At 28.2% G+C, this 20,417-nt stretch overlaps 1 protein-coding gene across 3 annotated transcripts in view; it reads right to left on the bottom strand.

Moving 5' to 3' along the window:
- The window catches only part of LOC105847710 (tubulin polyglutamylase TTLL5), a 67,528-nt gene continuing 47,111 nt past the window's right edge, over positions 1-20,417 (bottom strand). For 2 of the 3 annotated variants that reach the window (XM_065805588.1, XM_065805590.1), the window contains 7 exons: positions 13,082-13,130; positions 4,472-4,560; positions 4,210-4,261; positions 2,075-2,169; positions 1,889-1,987; positions 1,267-1,751; positions 127-320 (listed from right to left, as the gene is read on the bottom strand). In XM_065805588.1, coding sequence (XP_065661660.1) covers positions 265-320; positions 1,267-1,751; positions 1,889-1,987; positions 2,075-2,169; positions 4,210-4,261; positions 4,472-4,560; positions 13,082-13,130 — 925 coding nt within the window. In that variant the 3' untranslated portion in view covers positions 127-264. Of the gene's footprint in view, positions 321-1,266; positions 1,752-1,888; positions 1,988-2,074; positions 2,170-4,209; positions 4,262-4,471; positions 4,561-13,081; positions 13,131-20,417 lie in introns of all 3 variants that reach the window. The other variant, XM_065805589.1, reaches the window with a different exon arrangement.

The following is a 20,417-nucleotide window of genomic DNA, read 5'->3' as shown; positions in this document are numbered from 1 at the left end:
TATCACCTATGTAGTATATATTTATATACTAGTTTCATTAAAGTAACTTTTCATAATACTATTAGATTATTTACACTATAACATCTATATTATTTTCATTTTTGAAATTATGTAAATTTATCTTTTTTAAAAAATTCATGCCAGATTATCTCCTTTTTCGTTAAATTCACAATCCAGATCATTTCCTTCTAAATTTACTGTAGGAGGTTCCTCGTGGTACTCATTATTTGAAAAAACATTACAACTATTAGAATAGCATTTCGTTCAAAATTGTGGTGAAAACAAATTTCGACGATTGGACTTAAAGGATGAGGTAATAACTAAAAAAGAACACAAAATTATAATAAAGTAAAAAATTTTAGAGAATTAACACGTCTAAAAATTTTATTTCTATAAAGGTTTAATTTTGTTGCATCAACTTTCTAAGAAATTTTTTAAATCCAATAAGTACTTTGAGCCTCTTAACTCTATTCTATAAGAAGATTTCAAAGTAGTTATTTAATTTAAAAAATACTTTGATTTTTTAAATTCAATAACTACTTTGAACCTTCTAACTCGATGACTATCAAGCCAATAACTACTTTGAACCTACTTACTCTATTAAAAACAATTGTTTCCAAATATATATATATACATATATATATATATATATATATATATATATATATATATATATATATATATATATATATATATATATATATATATATATATATATATATATATATATATATATATATATATATATATGTATATTTTAAAATATTAAATTTGTTTGAAATTTTTTTTTTTATTAATCTTTTTTTTTATTATTATTCGAAGACAAAGATTTTTAACTGAATGAGTTTTAGAGCTTTTAGAATGAATGAGTTTTAGAGGATTAGTCTTAGAGCTGATGATAGATTAGGATACTACATTTTAATTTTATTTTTCTTGTTAAATCCTGATGATTGCACTAAATTTAAGTCTGCACAAAACAGTCTGGGTGATGAGCTTTTTATGGTCTCGCCAAACCAAAGACACCAAATGCTAACTTTGCACAAGTTCTTTTAATCCGCAACTGTTATCCATCCGTTGCTCAACACTAACAAGGCTTAAACAAGGCTTTATTACGGGTAATAAGTGTAATTTTATTTACCCTAGAGGGTAAGTTGTGGAGTAAAAATTCAATGATTTTGACATTTTATTTCATATAATTCGTTCCCTAGTGTAACTAAAATAGCAAACCACTAAAGTTTGCTTAATATTGCAAATTTAAAAACTAACCTTGATGTGATTTATAGATTGCATTTGTTCCAGCATAAATACAAATAGTGTTGCGAAGTCGTTGCTTTTCTAAATATGACAATCTTTGTAACGAGGTTCGTTGCAGTGAATCAGCAGATGGTAACCGTTTTCGATGTATGTTTAAAGTAGTACTTTTAGTTAATTTTTTACGTCCAGGGTTGAAAACCTCTTTGTCTTTTTTGAATTTTGACTCGCCTTGGGATTTTGTTAAATATTTGTTCAACGCAACGTTTTCCAAGTTAAGTACACTTTTTTTGTCACTGCTAACTAAATTGTTTTGCATACATAGTAGATTTTTATTATCATCTTTCAACGTAAGGTTTTCTACATAAAGTATACTTGTGACATGATCGTTAATATTATTGCTTTGCGTAATTGATTTACTTTTTTCATTTTTTTTAAGTTCTGAAATATTAGACGAAGAATGAAGATAACCATTCGATCCATTATTCCTTTTATACAAGCTGCAATAAGTGTTTTTATTAATTTTATATTAGAACTACACTATTATCAATTTATATATTAACAAAATAAAACTTCAAAACTGTAATTGAAAAATAAGAAATCAGCCGGGAAAAATAATTAAAGTTCAAAGACTTACTCGTTACTTTTCATTTTTAAAGATTTAGCATCACAAAACAATCCAGTAGCTTTATTGTGCAGAGTATAGTTCACAAGAAGTTCTTCTAAATCACACTCGCTTAAAAAATGAGAAAAAACAGAAAAAATGATAACATTTTACATTTGTACAAAAAAATAATAAGAATAATAAAAAAAATTTAAATACCGTGATGCTAACAGGAACGTTTCAAACGCTTTTTCAGAAATAAAACAATTATCAGAGACTATTGTACATTTTAATTTTTTTATTAAGTGAGTTTCCTAAATAGAATTTAAAAAAGCAATAAAAAATACCTCCAAAAAACAATTATAAAAAAAAATGGTTTCTTGTTTTAATTTGTACTTTAAATGAGAAAACCTTTTCGAACCATTGATTGCGTTTGAAGCAAATGTGTACCAAACAAACCCAATTTTGGCAATGAGTTACCGGAAAAATCCCAAACCAAAAAATAAAATCATAAAAATCGCTAAATAAAAAAAAAGCTCCACAAAAATTAGTTTGAAGATCCGTTTGGGTTTTTTTTTATCTTTTTACAGTTATCTGACCTCTATTATATACTTTAAATAATTACTTATAAATGCAAAACGAGTGCTGGCAACGCAATAAACATTCACACGTTGCATGGTTAATTGAGTATTTAGCAACCAATAGAAAAATATCTTATATGCTCTATATACCTTAAAATTATGTGTTTCAATCATTATTATCTCAGAGTATGGCTGCAACATCACTTGTTAAACTTGTACAAGTACAACTTTTAATGGAAGGTAACAAGTCTGAATGAATAATACACATTCAAAGATGTCTAGGACAACTATTCATAACACAATTTAGTGCATCAAGTCAACAAGATGGGATTAATCTAGGAAAATCTTGTGGAAGACCAAGACTTACCACTCCAAAACCACTCCAAAAATATGATATGCTGCTTGGCTGTGAAAGACATCCAGATTTCAAGTTCACAAATGCTCACTAAACTGCCTCCTATTACAAATGTTAGTGCTCGCACAGTTCTGAGACATTTTGCCTAGGACAATAATCGCCGATAGTATCATGTTGCATTAAAGCCATACTTATTTAAAAAAAAATATTTATGATCACTTTTAATTTTGCAATGAACACAATGATTGAGTTGTTAAAATGTGGCAATGTTTTATGAGACAAAGCCTAGTTTAAGGAGTTTGCAGGACACAAAGATATTGTTTGTGAACACCAGACTCAAACTTTAATTATTAATACATTGCACTTTCTGTTAAACAAAGTTTAGCAACTATAATTTAGAGTACAATCATTTCCAACGGTTGTGCTGGTTTACAACTTTTAGAACAAGGTGAACTGTCAATTCTGTAAATTATTTGTAAATTTTGAAGAACATTGTGTCTAATTGGTTTCAAATTAGAAAGTTTGACACTTTCATCCACAAAAGAACAACTTTCCATCAAGCGAAAAACTGTCAAGACATGGTTCCAAAAATTTGTATTAGATTTCTTGTCCTGTGGCCGGGATATTCATGAACTATCAAAAACTGTTAGGTAAAATTGAAAGCAAAAGCTTTTAAATAAAATCTAAACTCATTAGCAGATCTGTGAAAAATCATGATGAAACCACGGTGTCATACGTTAGAATAATGTGAGGATGTTCTAACACAATTTTTTTGTGGAAAACCTTTGAAAATGCTGACAAAAACAATTAAAAAATTAAGAACAGTAAATAATTCATTAGGGACAGTTGTAAAAGACTAAAAAATTCATCTTTATTTCTCTTAACATCTCTAAACATTTTCTCTTAATAAGTATGATTGCTCCCTTCTTTTTGTATTGAACTCAGTTTTCTAGATTTATTTAACAGCTTGTGATTCCTTTTTTTTGTCTATACTTTTAAAGTGTCAATATATATATATATATATATATATATATATATATATATATATATATATATATATATATATATATATATATATATATATATATATATATATATATATATATATATATATATATATAATATATATATATATATATATATATAACTTGTAAAAATATTTTTAAAAAAACTAAAGGATCCAGTATATATATATATACATACTGGATCCTTTAGTTTTTTTAAAAATATTTTTACAAGTTAAAAAGGTAATTCTTTAAAGTAATAAATTTTTAAACTAAAGTACTTCAAATTTTAATTTTCTTGAATTAATTTACTAAACACCATAAGTCCATAGTCCATAATTTTTCTTTTGTTGAATTAAAAATTTTATAAACTAATACACAAACATATATTAAACTATGTAAACAGAAATTTACCTTTAAATATAATTTTAAAAACCTTTTTAGCTGATTGATTAAACTTTTTTTCCTAGTATAAAAGTAACAAAAAAATATTTAGCAAAACAATAGTTAATTAACTGAAACAAAATTGCTAATTAAATGTAAAAAGTGTGCAGAACTACTCAATGTAATTGTAAAATTTTTAATATACTCTTGATAAAATGGTTAAAGATTTATAATATATTTTTGATAACAAGGTTTGGAATTTGAAATATATACCAAAAATATATAAACCAACCTTTCTATAATGTTTTTGTGCACCACACAATCCATTATTAGTTTGTTAAAATTTGCTGCTGCTTTATGTAAAAATTGTTCAATAGAGTCCTTAAAAAGAATATACAAAAAAATATTGGCAAAACAAATATAACAAATAGAATAAAGCGAATTTGTACAACTATATGGTCATCTTTACAAAAATATTATTTTGTAATCTATGCATAACCCATGAATATCCATTGAAAACCAATAAAATTTTATGGGACCTTATTTGGTGGTTGTGGGTATGACCCACCCCCATTCAATAAACATTTACACCATTAGTCAGCAAATTGAAACCTTTTTGTATCTTCAATCAGCAAGTGTGAACCTTTTTTAGATAAATGTCGGCAAAATAGAACTTACACTATTTATCTCTAGCCAGCAAATGAGTGAATTTGAACACCTTTTTTTTTAAGTTGGCAAAACTCTTATAGCACCCCCTCTACTTAACATTTAACTAGGGTTTCTGAAAAACAGTGGTTTTCAAAAAACAGCAGTTTGCTGTTCCTAATTTTTCAAAAAACAGCTGTTAACAGCTGTTTTACTGTTTTTTTAAAAAATACAAAGAAAATAGTAAATTTATGTACTATTTATTTAAATACTATATTATATGACTTTTCTTACATGATTTGTTATAAAAATATTTAAGGAACACAAGTGCATTTAGTGATTTGTCCGATAATTGTGATCGAATTTTTGTACAGTAATTTGCGCATACTGAAAAAACACGCTCAACGTCAGTCGATGTTGGTTTAATTGAAAGTAATGCATTGTAAAGCATTTGTAGATGCTCTGTTCGTTTGCCTGTATTTTTGAAAAGGACAAATTCACTTTTTAACCATTTGAATTTATTTTGCCCCAATATTTTTGATGACTTTTCTTTTTGAAGAAGCATGTTAAGTTCATCTTGAAGCGATAAACTTTCTTGCTCGGCATCGACTCTGTGACTGTCATTTCATCATCATTTTCCTCGTTATTGATTCCAAAGAGGCAAGATGCAAGTTTTCCAGCAAAAATCAAAGTGTTTTTTGACGGTGTCGTGGAAGGATCGTTCAAGCTTCGCAAGAGATTCATTATATCGCTTGTCCAGCGCTCATCAATTTGGCGTTTTAAGTTCTCGTACAATGTTTTACTTATTTTGTTGTTCATCATTGAATGCTTTTTTAACATAAATTCGATGATTGTATCAGCAGTCTCTAATGTTGCGTCTTCTCGACTTAAATTCTCCACTGCAAGTTTTATAGGATCTAAAGCTCTGAGCAAATTTTTAAGCGCACCAAAATCCAAGGAATCGATTAGATGAAGTGAGTTAAAGTCAAATAATGTTGCTTGAATAGAATTTTCTGTTTGTATAAGTGACTCAAGCATTGTTGGAATTGAGTTCCATCTAGTTTTAATGTAGAGATGAAGTTCTTTCTCATGCCCTAACTCATTTTTGACGTGAATTTGAAACGCATGGTTTTTGACAGATGATTTTTTTATAAATTTAACAAGTTCTCGTGATTTCTTAAGAAGGTCCTTGTAATCAGTTTCGACATCATAAAAATTTTCCTCGAGGAATTGAAGGTCACCATTCTCGTCAAATTCATCTGTTTCTGATACATCATCGCTATCAATGTATTCCAAATCATCGACTAGATTATTTTTCTTATAGAGTGTATCGCAAACGGCAAGATGAATTCCGTGATTTAGACAAAATTGCCCCTCTATCTCAGCATGACGAATAAATTTTTTGTTTACAGAGGCACCATCCAAAGTAGCAGCAACAATATCGGTTTTCATTGATAAACCAAAACTTAAAAAATGCTTTTTCATAATTTCTATCATATCCATAGCTGAGCATGAGCCTAATATGCGAACAAGTCCTGTCTTAAAAGTCAGCTTATTAACATTATTGTGAAGATTCACTCCGAAGTATCGCCGTCCTCTTATGCTTGTCCACTCGTCAACCGAGAAGCTAAACTTTGCATTCTTCTGCAGCAATTCTTTGATATTGCCGATCATTTTTTGTTTCTTATCATCATAATCATCGTGAATTAATTTCATGACGTCGCTCTTGTTTCTTGGCAACTTAAAATCGTCTCGTGATATGGATAAACGGATATATTTGCTGTTTGTGATGGCATGTATTGAAATATTGTCAGTGGCCAAGTCACTTACTATCTCCTTAAGTGTCATTTTTTTAGAAAAAATATCAGGGATCATCATTGTTCTCTTTTCAGTTACAGCTTGTTGACTGGATTCAGCTGTATCAGGTGGTTTATCAAACGTAATACCATGTGAAATCAAGTGCCTCTTTAATGTGGTCGTTGAATTACCAGAACACTTAATAACTTTGTTGCAACGTTTGCATTGACCTTCGAGATCTTTTGTTTTTGCATTCTTGCGTTTAATTGCAAAATCCCAAACAGAAGACAAGCTGAAATCTAAATAAGTATTAAATAGTGCAAGATATTTAAACTTAATTCATAATATAGCTTACTTTTTGTTAAATAATTATTTGTTATAATAAGTTATTATTTTAACTTAAATTGTGACAAAATCACTTTCTTCAAAGCGAAGGGAAAAGCCCCGCGATTTTTTTTAAAAAAAGTTGTTACTTGTATGGAAATTTTTTTTTTCAAATCACTTTAACTTTAGAAAAGTAAAATGTAATCGCGGTAACATAACAAAATTAAAAAAAAAAACAGTAAAAAACAGTTACAAAAAAACAGCTGTTTGCTGTTCTTAGTTTTTGGCAAAAAAACAGCTGTTTTACTGTTACTGTTAAACAGCTGACAGAAACCCTACATTTAACACCTACTAGCACCTGCCTTGCGTATACATTATATAATAATATACTTACATAATACTGTATTGTGCAGATGCGATAATCTTTTCTATCATCTCATTGAAGTAGTTTTTATAAAGGTTTAACAACAACTTTTAAAAATTGCAGACAACTGCAATTTTTTATGCTGATAAATTAATGTTTTTTATGCTGATAATGTTTTGTTTTTTTTAATTTCTTTCTGTAAAATAATGCTCATTCTTTTTACTTTTTATGTTCAGTTTTAAAAAATATTTTCGTTTAATGGTAAGGTTCTTTTCAATGCAGTTTTTATTCTCAAAAACAATTTCTAAAAGTCAAGTGTCAAGGAGTTAAAAGAAGCCCAAATTGGAAGCTCTTAGCAGACGTAATGTCCAACTTGCATTAGGAGTTTAGTATAAACTATTGAGTGTGTAGAAGCAAATTATTTCAAAAACTATCAGCTTATAACTATTTCTAGTTTCAGTATATGCTTTGCAAATTTAAAACTGTTGTAGTCAATTGAAATTTGGTATTTTAACTAGATTTTTTTAATCTCCAGATTATTGCAACAACTACAGACAATGGTCAAACTATGTTAGTGTATTTAACTAGTTTCATTTAGTCAATTAGGACATTTTTTTTTTCAATATCTTCGCTTCCAACAAGGCTAGAAGCAACCACTATAAGAGTTGGAAGTTACTGGAAGAGAAAAGATGAAGTTTATAGAGCATGATAATGATTGACAAACAACTTAAAAGATTGTAAATTATATGAATCAGGAAAGCAAGATGAAGGAAGCAAATTCCGAAGAACTGATGTTCAAGGAAAAAAACTAGACAAATGAAAGTTTTTGGAGCACTTAGAAATAGTTATAAAAAAAAAGGATGAGACTTAACTGAATGATGAGTAACACAAGAATGAATTTTAGTATATGGCACAAGAGGCGCTAGCTCTTAAGAGGAGTGCCTGTTATAGTATTTGTAGAAAAAAGAAAGAGATGCAACTTTACGACGATGTGATAATGGTTGGAGGTTGGCTGCAAAAGCAGATCCAACTATGTTTACTATGCGTTTTTGCACCTTGAAAAAAGAGAAAGGGCATCATTGGAAGATCCGTCTCAGATATGGCAACAGTATACCATACAAGGACGGATTTGAGATTTTTAGAGATAAATAATAGAATCCGGAGTGAGAAAGTGTTGAGCACAATAAAGAGATGCAACCTTAGCAGATGCTTGTTTTGCAATGAGTTTGATATATGGTTTCTAAGAAAGATCAGAAGTAAAAGTTAATCCTAGAAGATTAAGGGAGATGACTCGTCAAGTACATCACCATTCATAAATATAGAAAGATCTAAATTATTGCTGTAATGATTAGCTGAATAATATTAGGTTTTATCTGAATTAAAGTTCACCGGCCACTAAGCCCCATACTGTAGCAGAAGTGAGATTCTTTTTTAAACTCAAATGCCCCCTCCAAGCAATCAGAGAGTGTTGGCTTCTTATCAAGACAAGAATAAATGGTAGTATCATCAGCAAACAATGCCACCTTATATGTGAGAATATATGCAAGAACATTAATCCAAAATTAAAAGAGTATAGGGCCAAGGATAAAACCCTGAAGTTACAGGAAATGAAAAAGAGTACTGTCGATTAAGGACAATTTTTATACTACGATAAGTAAGAAAGGATTCAATAATCTTAAAGATGTTACCTAATACACCATAAGAAGAAAGCTTATGGAGAAGACCAGCACACCAAACTTTATCAAAAGCTTTAGAAATGTCAAGAGCGATAGCCTTAACCTCTCCACCTCTATCTAATGTACAATAAAACCTATTGCTTATTACTGTTAGCGAATCAGCTGTAGAATGAGAAGATCGAAATCCATATTGACGATCAGAAAGTAAGTTATTAAATTTAAGATAAGAGATGAAGTGTTTGTTAATTAAAGATTCAAAATTATTGCTTATGATAGGAAGAAGACTAATGGGACAGTAGTTGGTTAGATCGCTCTCCAAAATTTTCGAAAAAAGGGATAAAAAATTCTGCTTTCTAGCAGGCTGGAAAGACTCTGATAAGCACTTGTTAAATATTTTTGAAAGCATAGACAACAGCTCCGGAGAAAAATTCTGCAATACTGCATGTTGCCTGGACCACAAGCTGTAGAAGAGTCTAAGCAGTAAATCACTTTAGATACAGAAGCTGGAGTAATACGAATGTCAAGCAATGTACCAACCTGTTTGTCAGCAATATCAGGAAGAATGCAAAGAATATTATGGAAAGAGTCCCAGTCAGCTTTAAGGTAGTTGTAAAAGGTACGATGATAGGAGGATTCTTATGATTAAAAAAAAAAAAGATAATAGTTTTAGAGAGATCAAATCGTGATCACGAGCATCTAAGGGTGAATGTGGAGAAACTGAGCACTGACTAGGATCAGAAACAAGACATAAGTCAAGTAGAGAAGGTAAATGATCCGGGCTGGAAAGCGAGTTAGAAAGTTGACTATTTGAGTTAGAGATTGAGAAAGGCAAAAGTTGTGGGCCTCAATGCCTGCAGAGTCACTAACACTATAGCCAAGCCATTCAGTGTGATGAGCATTAAATTTACCAACAACAACAATATTGGCTGATACATAAAGAGAGAGGGCTTGGTCAATTTAATCAGAAATAACATCAAAGCAAGTGCAGTTTTGATATGAAGGAGAGCAATATAGAACAAAGAGAAAGGCGATAGAGCGAAGTGGTGCTAAACGAAAGCACATAAAAGATATAAAGCACATAAAAATACACAGAGAAAACTTGCTGGCTTGTAAGGGTACCTAGATAGTGCCAAGCTAAAATTTGAATCCTAGACTATTGTTTTCAAAGTTAGCTGCAATGGCCCATGGGATATGAAATACCCAAAATAGGAGAACTGTGATGGCAAATGACATCAAGACAGCTCTGAGTTTGGTGACATCATGGATCAATAATTTAAACTACTGCTGTGATGCATTAAAATATCTATTGATCCAAGTACATAATGTTCTATATTGTTCTGTATGAACATAACAATCTAAATTTTCTATAACGTTTACATTTGAACAGTATTTCTATTCTTTTGGGCATCTCTATTACAAGCTGCCAGTTATCAGCTACATCTGCCATGAATGTAACGCAGTGGATACTACAATAGATGGAGTAAAAAGATGCATGATTATGGACCTTTTGCACATACACAGAGGAAAATCCTTTTTTTATTTTGCTTTTATAAAAAAATAAAAAGTAAAAAATTTTTGGTAGCAGACTAGCGCAATTTTTTAAAAATGATGAAATTTAATGTACTTCCGCATTACTTTATTTGTTTTAACTTTTAGACAACATTAAAATGTTGCTGGCTAGCTATTTTTTAAGTTTGATAAAGTATTAGAAGAGCAGTAGCAGTTTTTGGTTCCCAAAGATGTGCAAGGTAGTGGTAGTGCTTTCAAATATAAGGTAGCAATGTCCAGCTCTGAATATGATTAATATAAAACAATACATGTTCTTTTTAATGTTATCTCTTTAAAAATATTATATATTAAACTAACACAATAACTAAACTAATTAGTTATTGTGTTATAAATAACTTATTATAAATAAGTTAAAAATAATAGCACTAAATAAAATCAACAAAATCTGAAATTGCTACAGGAATGGCCCCCTATTTTTATTAAACAAATATTTGCTTTGCACAGTCCTCTTCTCTAAAAACATAATAATAATATGCATAATATGAAAATATATGCACAATATGAAAATATATGCATAATATGAAAATATATGCATAATATGAAAATATATGCATAATATGAAAATATATGCATAATATGAAAATATATGCATAATATGCCTACTATTTTAGTATCTTAGAGATAGTCCATATAGATTATATAAAAGGCAAACAAGAAAAAAAAAAATGCTTTGGACTTTGGACAGAACAAATTTTTTAATCCAATTAAAATAGAGTGCCTTGCCTGAATTTAACTGTTTCTTAACTTATTTTTTCGCTAATCACCCTTTTAATCAGATAGACAACAGTTGATTTTTTTTTTAGACAAAATGTCTAAACATGGGGTATAATACACTGCTATTTTCCAGATTAAAAGCTAAATTTTTTAAAACCATGGTAACATATTCTTATTCATGTTACATGGTAAAAAATGTGTTACCATGTTTTTAATAATTGAATGCCATGAAACAATCATTAAGATCCATGTGAAATTGATTGGAACCCATAAACTAATAGTTGAGACACATGAGATAACTACGAAGACCCATGAAGTAACCATGAAGACCCATGAGGTAACCTTGAAGACCTATAGGGTAACTATAAAACACATGTGGTCCAACAGAACCCATGAATTAAAAACTATGGGGCTCCATTGAATTCCATTGGTTTTTAATGGAATTCCATGGATTACGCATGGATTGCCATAAAATATTTCCATAAGGGTAGTCAAATACAATTAGATCTCTTTTAAGCCAATATAATATTAACTATTAATTTGGTTACTTACTAGGATTAAAAGTGCTATATTTATTTTGTTAAATAAATTAAAAACAATAAAAAACTGGAACAGTTTGTGAAACCTGATAGACTTTGTATAGATCCAAATTTGCAAAATGCATTAAAAAATGTTATCATTCATTAAGAAAATTTTCAAAACTTTTCTAAGTACTGTTAATGATATTATCAAGCTTAATCTTCTAAACTAAAAACTATTTGTGTCAGAATGTGATGGTCTTGAATGGAGATGAATTAGAGTAATATTTAAAAAATTCATTGGATAGCTACATTTAGCTGTGATATGTGATATATTTTCAGTAGCTTTTCTTGTGTAATGTGTTATAAATTATCTTTAATTGGTTGCTAACAAAATTCTGAGTGAACATAAGTATATATTGTTATTCTATCGTATTGATGACACTTTTTGATTTAAAAAAATTTTTAATTATAAATATTTACAAGTAAATTGCTATATTTTTGGCAAAAAATTATTGCTTTTGTCAATTCCAAATATTTTGTTTCAAACTGCTGTTTTTTATTTTTCATTGAACAACACTAAATATAAAAAATTATACTATACTATATTACTGGAAATATGACACTTTCATTTAATGCAGTTATTTTTTAATTACTTATAAAGTTGCATTAAATACATGAAATAACATGCAAAGTTAAACTGTAGTGCTTCGTGTGTGCATTAAAATATTGTATGAAGATCATTAGGTTTATTTGATCTGAATGCTATTGTGGAAGGAGACCAATAAATAAAACATGATGGAAATGTTGTTGAGTCCTAAAAAACATTAAAACAAAAATAACTGTAATGCACCTGAAACACAACAGTTTGACTTCAGCATTTTATTTAATGCATAATATGCAACATTAGAAGTCATCAAAATATAATAAAACATATGTTGTGTGATAAAACTCATGAGTCATAGTTTTCTGTATTGTTTATATACTAAAACATCATGAGATTTCAAAAAATTTAAAGGGTTCTATAAGAAAATCTTAAAAACTACACATTTTTTATTGATATATGGCTTCCATGGAAATTCATGCATCACAGTTTTTCTATAGGAAACCCATGGAAATTCTTTGTCTCATGGCGTTCCAAATACCAGTTGAAATTCAGTGTTTTTTTAAATGGTTTTTCAATGGAGTTTTTTGTGAAGGCTTTATAAATTTTTGGTCACTTTTAAATTTGGCGAAAAATACTTTTGTAAAGTTGAGCTAATTAAAAAAATACCAACTTCATATTATTTTCATACTATTTGTTTCTCTTGTTTCTTGAGATCAACTTTGACTTCAACTGGAGATCTAAAAATAATCTTTAAATTTGTTTACTTGCATTACACATTATTGCACATATATAAACATTATATTATATATAATATATATATCATATATACATATATTTCTCATATATACATATAGATATCCTTATCTCATATATATACATATTCATAAACATATATATATATATATATATATATATATATATATATATATATATATATATATATATATATATATATTTAATCTATACAATAATGCTGAACTTAATAGTAGTAGTGCCCTTTCGGGCGTGTTTGACACAGAACTCTTGGCAGCCATTGCAACTGAGGTAATGGCGAGAAAGAGATGCAGCACTTTGTTTTATAAGAAAATGTGAATGAAAGTGTATGCAAATATCTAACGTACGTAAACTTCAAATTATGTAATGTTAAAACATACTTAAACATATATCAAGTTTTACAGTTTGACTTTTACTTGAAAATTGCATAGCGTCAACCTCTCCTTAATTTTTGATCTACAGCATTTATTTCCATTAAAAAAATTTTTTATATAGTTTTAAAATTCTGATAGTCATCATGCCAACATGGCCAAGTGGTTAGCACGCTGAACTTCATAACAAAAAAGCTGTGGTTCGAGTCCAACCACTGGCAAATTTTTTTTTAATTTTTATAGATTTTTGAAAATACAAAATACTTGTGAAGTTTTATAAAGATTATATACAAACATATCTAACGATATTATACACTTTAACAAACGAAAGATTTTAAAAAAAGCTAAAAACTCTGAAAACATTAAAAAATGGGGGGATATTTGTTGTGTATGTGTCATGATAAAGATAGTTATGTTATTTTAGTTTTACATTTCAAGTTTATTTACAACCAAGTTGAGTTTGTGCAAGAAAAATGAGTACATAGCATGTTTATATATAGAATATAAAATCTATAGAACTGTAAAATTGTTTTGTTTTGCATTTTAAATAACAAAAATTAAAAAATAAAGCAAGCTGATGATTTGAACTTGCCACACGACGACCTTAACTTTTTTAAAACAGTGAGGGGGTTTAAAAAGTACGTTTTATATAAGAACATAATTGAAAATTCTAATTTTATACTTAAATCAAACCATTTTATTAAATTAATTACTTTTAAAAATAACTAAAAGTTAAAGTTATTTAATATTGATATAATAAGGAAATTTAGAGTTTTACAACTATTTTACCATGTCCTCGTTAAACATTCTAAACCGAGTGCGCAACAACAACAGAATTTAGATAACCATCAAAATAGTATTATACTCCATTATTTTTTGGCTTTATATACTTTTTGGCTGATTCCTAATCTAAACTTTTAAATAAGAGATTGTCCATAAATTACACAACACAAAATTTCACTAATAAACAAAACAAAAAAGATTAAAATTTTCCCTCGCAGATAGACTTAGTAGCCGCTACCTCTATTCATCCGCTGCCGCCAATTTAGTTAATATCCAACTACCGCCAGTTTTTTATTAATAGCCACTAATAGCCGCTATTTTATTCAAAATGCAGCCGCCGCTAAAATACAGCTGAAATGGTCAGTTTTTGTTTTTTAAAACTATAATGTTACGCTCAATCCTTTTTTTTTTTCTCTGATTTTTATGAATTTTGTTGTGCTTACTTCGTTTTTGCGCTTATTTTTCGTTTGACCTTGGCAATATAATAATTTTTACTTCCATGGTTTGACTCGGTTTATAATTTGATAACAAATATTTCTTATTTACCGTCACATTAGGAGCAAACTGCATATAAAAGAAATTTCCTTTTCTTCCAGTTACATTTACTTTTTGGTAATTAGAGATTTAATGTGAAAAGATCAATAAATAATACATCATTATCTTGTCGCAAACCAAATGAAAACTCATCAATAAAATATTTGATGATAAGATTGTGCAGCACCTTTAAAAAAAAAAGTGCTTCACTTGTTTGGAATTATTATGGAGAATTAGTAGCTAAAGATGGTCAAAATCTTGATGAAAGCAATTATTATTGCAAACCATGTTTGGAAATTGAAAAAGCCAAATTTGATAATAAAAAGCCTGCCCATTTGTCGAAAATTCATTCAGTAAAACGTTCTACATCAAATGGAAACATGAAAAATCATTTGTTTTTAGCACACAAAATTATTACTGATAAAGTATCTACTGAAGAAAAAAATAACAACATCTTAAAAAATTGGTGCAGCGTTAGCGGTTCATCATCGAAAGCAAAATTTGATATTACTCGTGACATTGCACTTTGGTTTTGTACCGATTTGCTATCTTCTAATCTTGTTGAAAGAACTGGTTTTATAAATTTTTTTGAAAAAAATTTCGGTATAGTCACTCCATCACGCTCATCTTTGGCATGCGGGGCTTTAATTGATATGCTCAAAGCTGTCAAAAGCAGTGTCAAAGATATTTTAAACTATTCCATTGCTGCTTCTTTACTCTTTGATGGCTGGACAGATAAATACAAAAAACTGTCATATATAGGTGTAAAGTGTTCAGTAATAACAAGTGAATGGGATAGAAAAATTTTTACTTTAGCTTGTACACCACTAGAAAACCACACAGCAGAAAATATTGCAGATTTTATGAAGAATGTTATGACAGATATGTTTAGCAAGCAGTATGGAGAGTTACATTTGCATAATGTTCACGATGGTGCTGCAAATATGATGAAGACTTCTAGTCTACTGGGTTGTGAAGAGCCACAACATTGCTTAGCTCATGTGCTGAATTTACTTCTGGTTTCTGATGGTCTTAACAAATGTTCCGAAGTCTTAAAATTGCTCAAGAAATGTCGAAATATTGTTACATGTTTGAGCTTCAAATCTACTGTTCTAATTAATGAATTTTTGTGTACAAATGATGATGTGGATGTTTATAATAAATTACGAAAAATTGCTGAAGTAAAAGAACTTGTTAATCTTGATGAACAATTCCCAATTAAACTAATATCGAATGAGCATCAATTAAACCCAAATGACAATCCGGTTATTGTAGATAGTGAGGATGAATATGAAAAAAATGATAATCTATTTGAAGAGAACTCAAAATACAAATCTAAACAACATAAAAGTTTAAAACTCCAAGTATGTAGTCGATGGAACAGTGCACTTTTTATGACAGAGTCTATGGAACAGTTTTATAATGGTGTAAAAAAACTTTAAAAAAAATTGGAAAAAGAGAATTGTGTCTAGATGAATTTGATCTAAAATTATTAAGCGAACTTGTAAAGTTCCTTAAATCATTTCAAAACTTGACAGAAGTTGTGAGTGGGGGTAACTCTCTCTCTATTTTGCCATTGGTCAAGCATAAAGTTGCATCACTCCTCCAGGTATTTTCTAACAATTTACCTGTGATAAAAAAGCTTAAATTAGCTTGTAGCTCAAAATTAGAACAGCGTCTGAAACTGTCAAAAACAGCCAAACTATCATGTTTGTAAGATCCAGCAGTTAAATCCATCTTTCCAAATAATGATGCAACTGATATACTCTTAGAGACTTTATCAAGTTTTACAGAAAGTTCAAATTCAAATTCAGCAATTAACAATGCAGTTGATAAAAATGACAATAAACTACTAAAAGATGGTAAGCTAAATAATATAAAATAAGATGGTAAGCTAAATAAATAAAAGTTATGATATAAATAAAATAAAAATGTTAAATAATAAAACTAATTTTAATTAATCAAATATTAAACAAACATTCAATTGACCAAAAATGTTGTTCAATTAAATGTTTATGTTGTTCAATTAAAACCATTATGATGTTCAATTAAAATCATTATGTTTTAGAAAATCATCCAACTGCGAAGAAATTACTGCTTCTAGAAATAAAAACTACGCTACCAAATCATGATCAAAGTAAACATCAAACACTAGCAAGGGAAGTAAATAATTATGCTAATTGTCTGCCAACAGAAGAAGAAGAAAAAGATCCTGTGGTGTTTTGGAAAAATACCCATAAAAAATTTCCCTATCTGGCACGTTTGGCGAATGAATATTTATGTATTCCATCAAGTAGTGTAGCAGTAGAATCCATGTTTTCAACTGCTGGATAGATTGTTAATTCTCGCAGAAGTTTACTGGACCCAACTAATATGAATATGATTATTTTTATACACAAAAACATTAATTTGCTGTGAAATAATTTAGGGGTGTGTTATAAATTTAGTAATAACTAAAAACAAGAGAGGATATTTTCCACTTTCAGCAGGCTAGCCAGCCTCATTCTTTATAAGCCAGCCGCAGCTAGTTTTGTGTTTTTTTTAGTGGCTAGCTGGCTATCCAGCCACTTGAACTTGTGAACCAGCCACCTGTTCTATTTACCAATGGCTTGCAAGTCTACTCGCAAAGCCATATGCTGAATAAAAAATCGAAATAGCTCATTAAGTTTAATGAAAATCGCCACCTAAAAGAACTGAAGATCTCCTTCTTTTTTAAAAATAAATTTAGCATTGCATAATTTATGAACGATCCTTAGCGTTTTATAGTCTATAGTTATTAATGGCTAAGATCTTCTTAGTCCTGCTATTTGTATAGCATTGCGTATAAACGTCTGGAACAATTGTGTATAATAAATATATGGAACAATTGTGTATAATAGATTTATAAAAATGAGAAAACTTTTGAATTTTATTAATTATTATAGATATAATAACATTTTTGCTATAAATATTGCTATAAATACAGCAAGATTGAAAAATTTTCAAAATTTATAAAGGGATGTCTTTTATCCCCCAAAATGACACTCGTGACAGCACACTAAACCACTGAGCTATCAATGATATGCGTTTGAGAGAAAAACAAACCTAATTATAAATCTCTTATAAGCTCTAGGTATGCTGAAAGGGTGTGCATGTTAATTTTTTTACTCTTAAAGCAATTTTTTAAAATAAATTATTTTATGTAAAAATATTGAAGTAAACAAATAATAGGTACAGAAATGATCGGTGTGGAATAGATAAATATAGAAATGTTAGATTTGGTAAAGACCTGTATTTTATGAGTCCAGAAAGCTAGGATATATATATATATATATATAAAGGAAAAAATATAGAAAAGGTCAGTGTGGAATAGACTTACAAAGACCTGTATTTTTACGGGTCAGATCAGCTAGTACATATATGGTGTCCCAAAAAACAACAAAAAATAAAAAAGGAAATTTGTAAGATAAATTATCTAAAAAAAGAAAATCTTAAAGAAAAAGAAAAAATCTTAGCTCAAAAAACTAAAATTTGAAAAGATAAATATATTTATATATTTTGTTTTTTAAAAGTTACAATACTATGCGAAATACTTTGTAAATTATTAAATACATAAATTATTATGCAAATATATTAAATACATAAATTATATAATTATTAAATACACAGTTAAATATGTAATAAAAATGTACAATAAAAATACAAAATTATTAAATGCATAAATTACTATGTAAATATATAAAATACATAAATTATTAAGTTTACTTATTAATTTATTAAATAAAGTAACAAATTAATTATAATGTTTACAATAAAGCCATTTTATCTAAATCATTAAAGAATATTATACGTAATTATATTTATATAAATATGTATTTTTTTATAAATCTTTTCAAACTTTTTCAAGGATTAATTTTATAAACACTTTTAATAGCAAACATTTTTAGAGCGAAAACAAACGTTATGTAACAACTCAAATTTAATAGTGTTATAAAAAGTACTAGTTTCTATAAGCATTAAAATAACTATTGGGTTAAAACTTTTATAAAATAAATTTAAAAGGGGTTTTAAAAGCTAAAATATTTGCTTAAAAATTTTAAGCAAATACTTTAGCTTTTAAAACCCCTTTTAAATAGTTGAAAAATGCCATTTTTTGGGCAGTCAAATCTAAAACAATTATTTTTTAAATAAAATGATGATCATTTTTGAAACTTTTATATAACTTTGTTTTTTTATATAACGATATAAAAGAATTTTATATTTTATATAAAAGAAGCAAAGTTAAACAAAAAATTTTTTGAAATTTTTGTTTAACTTTGCTTCTTTCGAGACAAAACGTGAACTTTTGAAGAACTTTTTTTAAATAATATTAGGAACTTCAACAATTAAGTTTCATTTTAATGTTGTCAAAAAGCACATTAAGTTTTATCGTTTTTTAAAAAACTGAAATAATAATGAGTAGAAAGCATTTTTTAACTAATAGTGTTTTTATTGTTTTACTAGCATTCTGGACCCATAAAATACGAGTCTTAGTAAGTCTATTATACACTGATAATTTCTATACTTATACCTTACTATACTATTACCTAATATTTTTTAGTAAGCAATAGAAAAACAATTGTCTACCTTTTAAAGTTATGATTTAGAAGGCAATTCATTACTTTAAAAAATTTTAAATGCTTCAGTAGTCATTGTGCAAACCGCTATTTAGTGGTAAAATTAAATCTGTCAAATCTTTGTTTTGAATTAACAGTTAATGTTCAATACTATACAACTTCTTATTGTAAAATTGTAAACTTTTATAAAAAAACGAATACAAAGTTATAAATTTTTTTCTTTATTAAGTTTCTATGAAGTTTTTATTAAATTTTTTTCCAGACCATCTGTAGCTTATTAGGAACCTCCCCCTTTTTTTAATTTTGAAGTTAAATAAAAGTTTGAATGTTAAATCTTTTTTCTTATAAAAAAAAAAAAGTTTTAATGTGTGTTGAATGGGTAGTCTTAACTAATTACCTCACCACATTAATAACTAAAGTATCTCTATCGTGATGTAAGTGCAAAAAATTTCTGCATTGTTTTGATGTTTATTGTAATTTTAAGCTTTTTAAAAACTCTCTCACTTTTGATCGTTATAGCATATTATATCTTTATATATCAACAATAGAAATTTAAAATGTTTTAATTTGTATTTTAGAAAATTGGAAAATAATTTAAAAAATTAATATGCAAGAAACAGGATTTGAACCCTCATGTTGTACTTCGGCCACTAAGACACACTAAACTGCCATTTTTAACACTATTTAAAAAACAAGATGGAATGTAATGAATAACTTAATCAACTGGTAAATAAATGCTATAAATCAAAATTAAGGAGATGCCATTAACTCGGGTGTAATGGCTGCCATGAGTACAGTGTCAAACACTCACGAATGGGCAACAGCATTGAATTCCTTATTAAAATATTATATGATAATATTTTTAAAACACACGCAGAGTGTTGCTACATCGACTATCTTATAACCTGCTGCTACCGCGACTGAGGGTTTGGTTAGGGTAAACAATCTATCATTTAAAAAAAAACTT

The sequence above is a fragment of the Hydra vulgaris genome, chromosome 09 (genome assembly GCF_038396675.1).
Source record: "Hydra vulgaris chromosome 09, alternate assembly HydraT2T_AEP".
Lineage (NCBI taxonomy): Eukaryota > Metazoa > Cnidaria > Hydrozoa > Anthoathecata > Hydridae > Hydra > Hydra vulgaris.
Note: the sequence above shows the minus strand (reverse complement) of the source record. Positions and strands in the feature narration are given on the sequence as shown.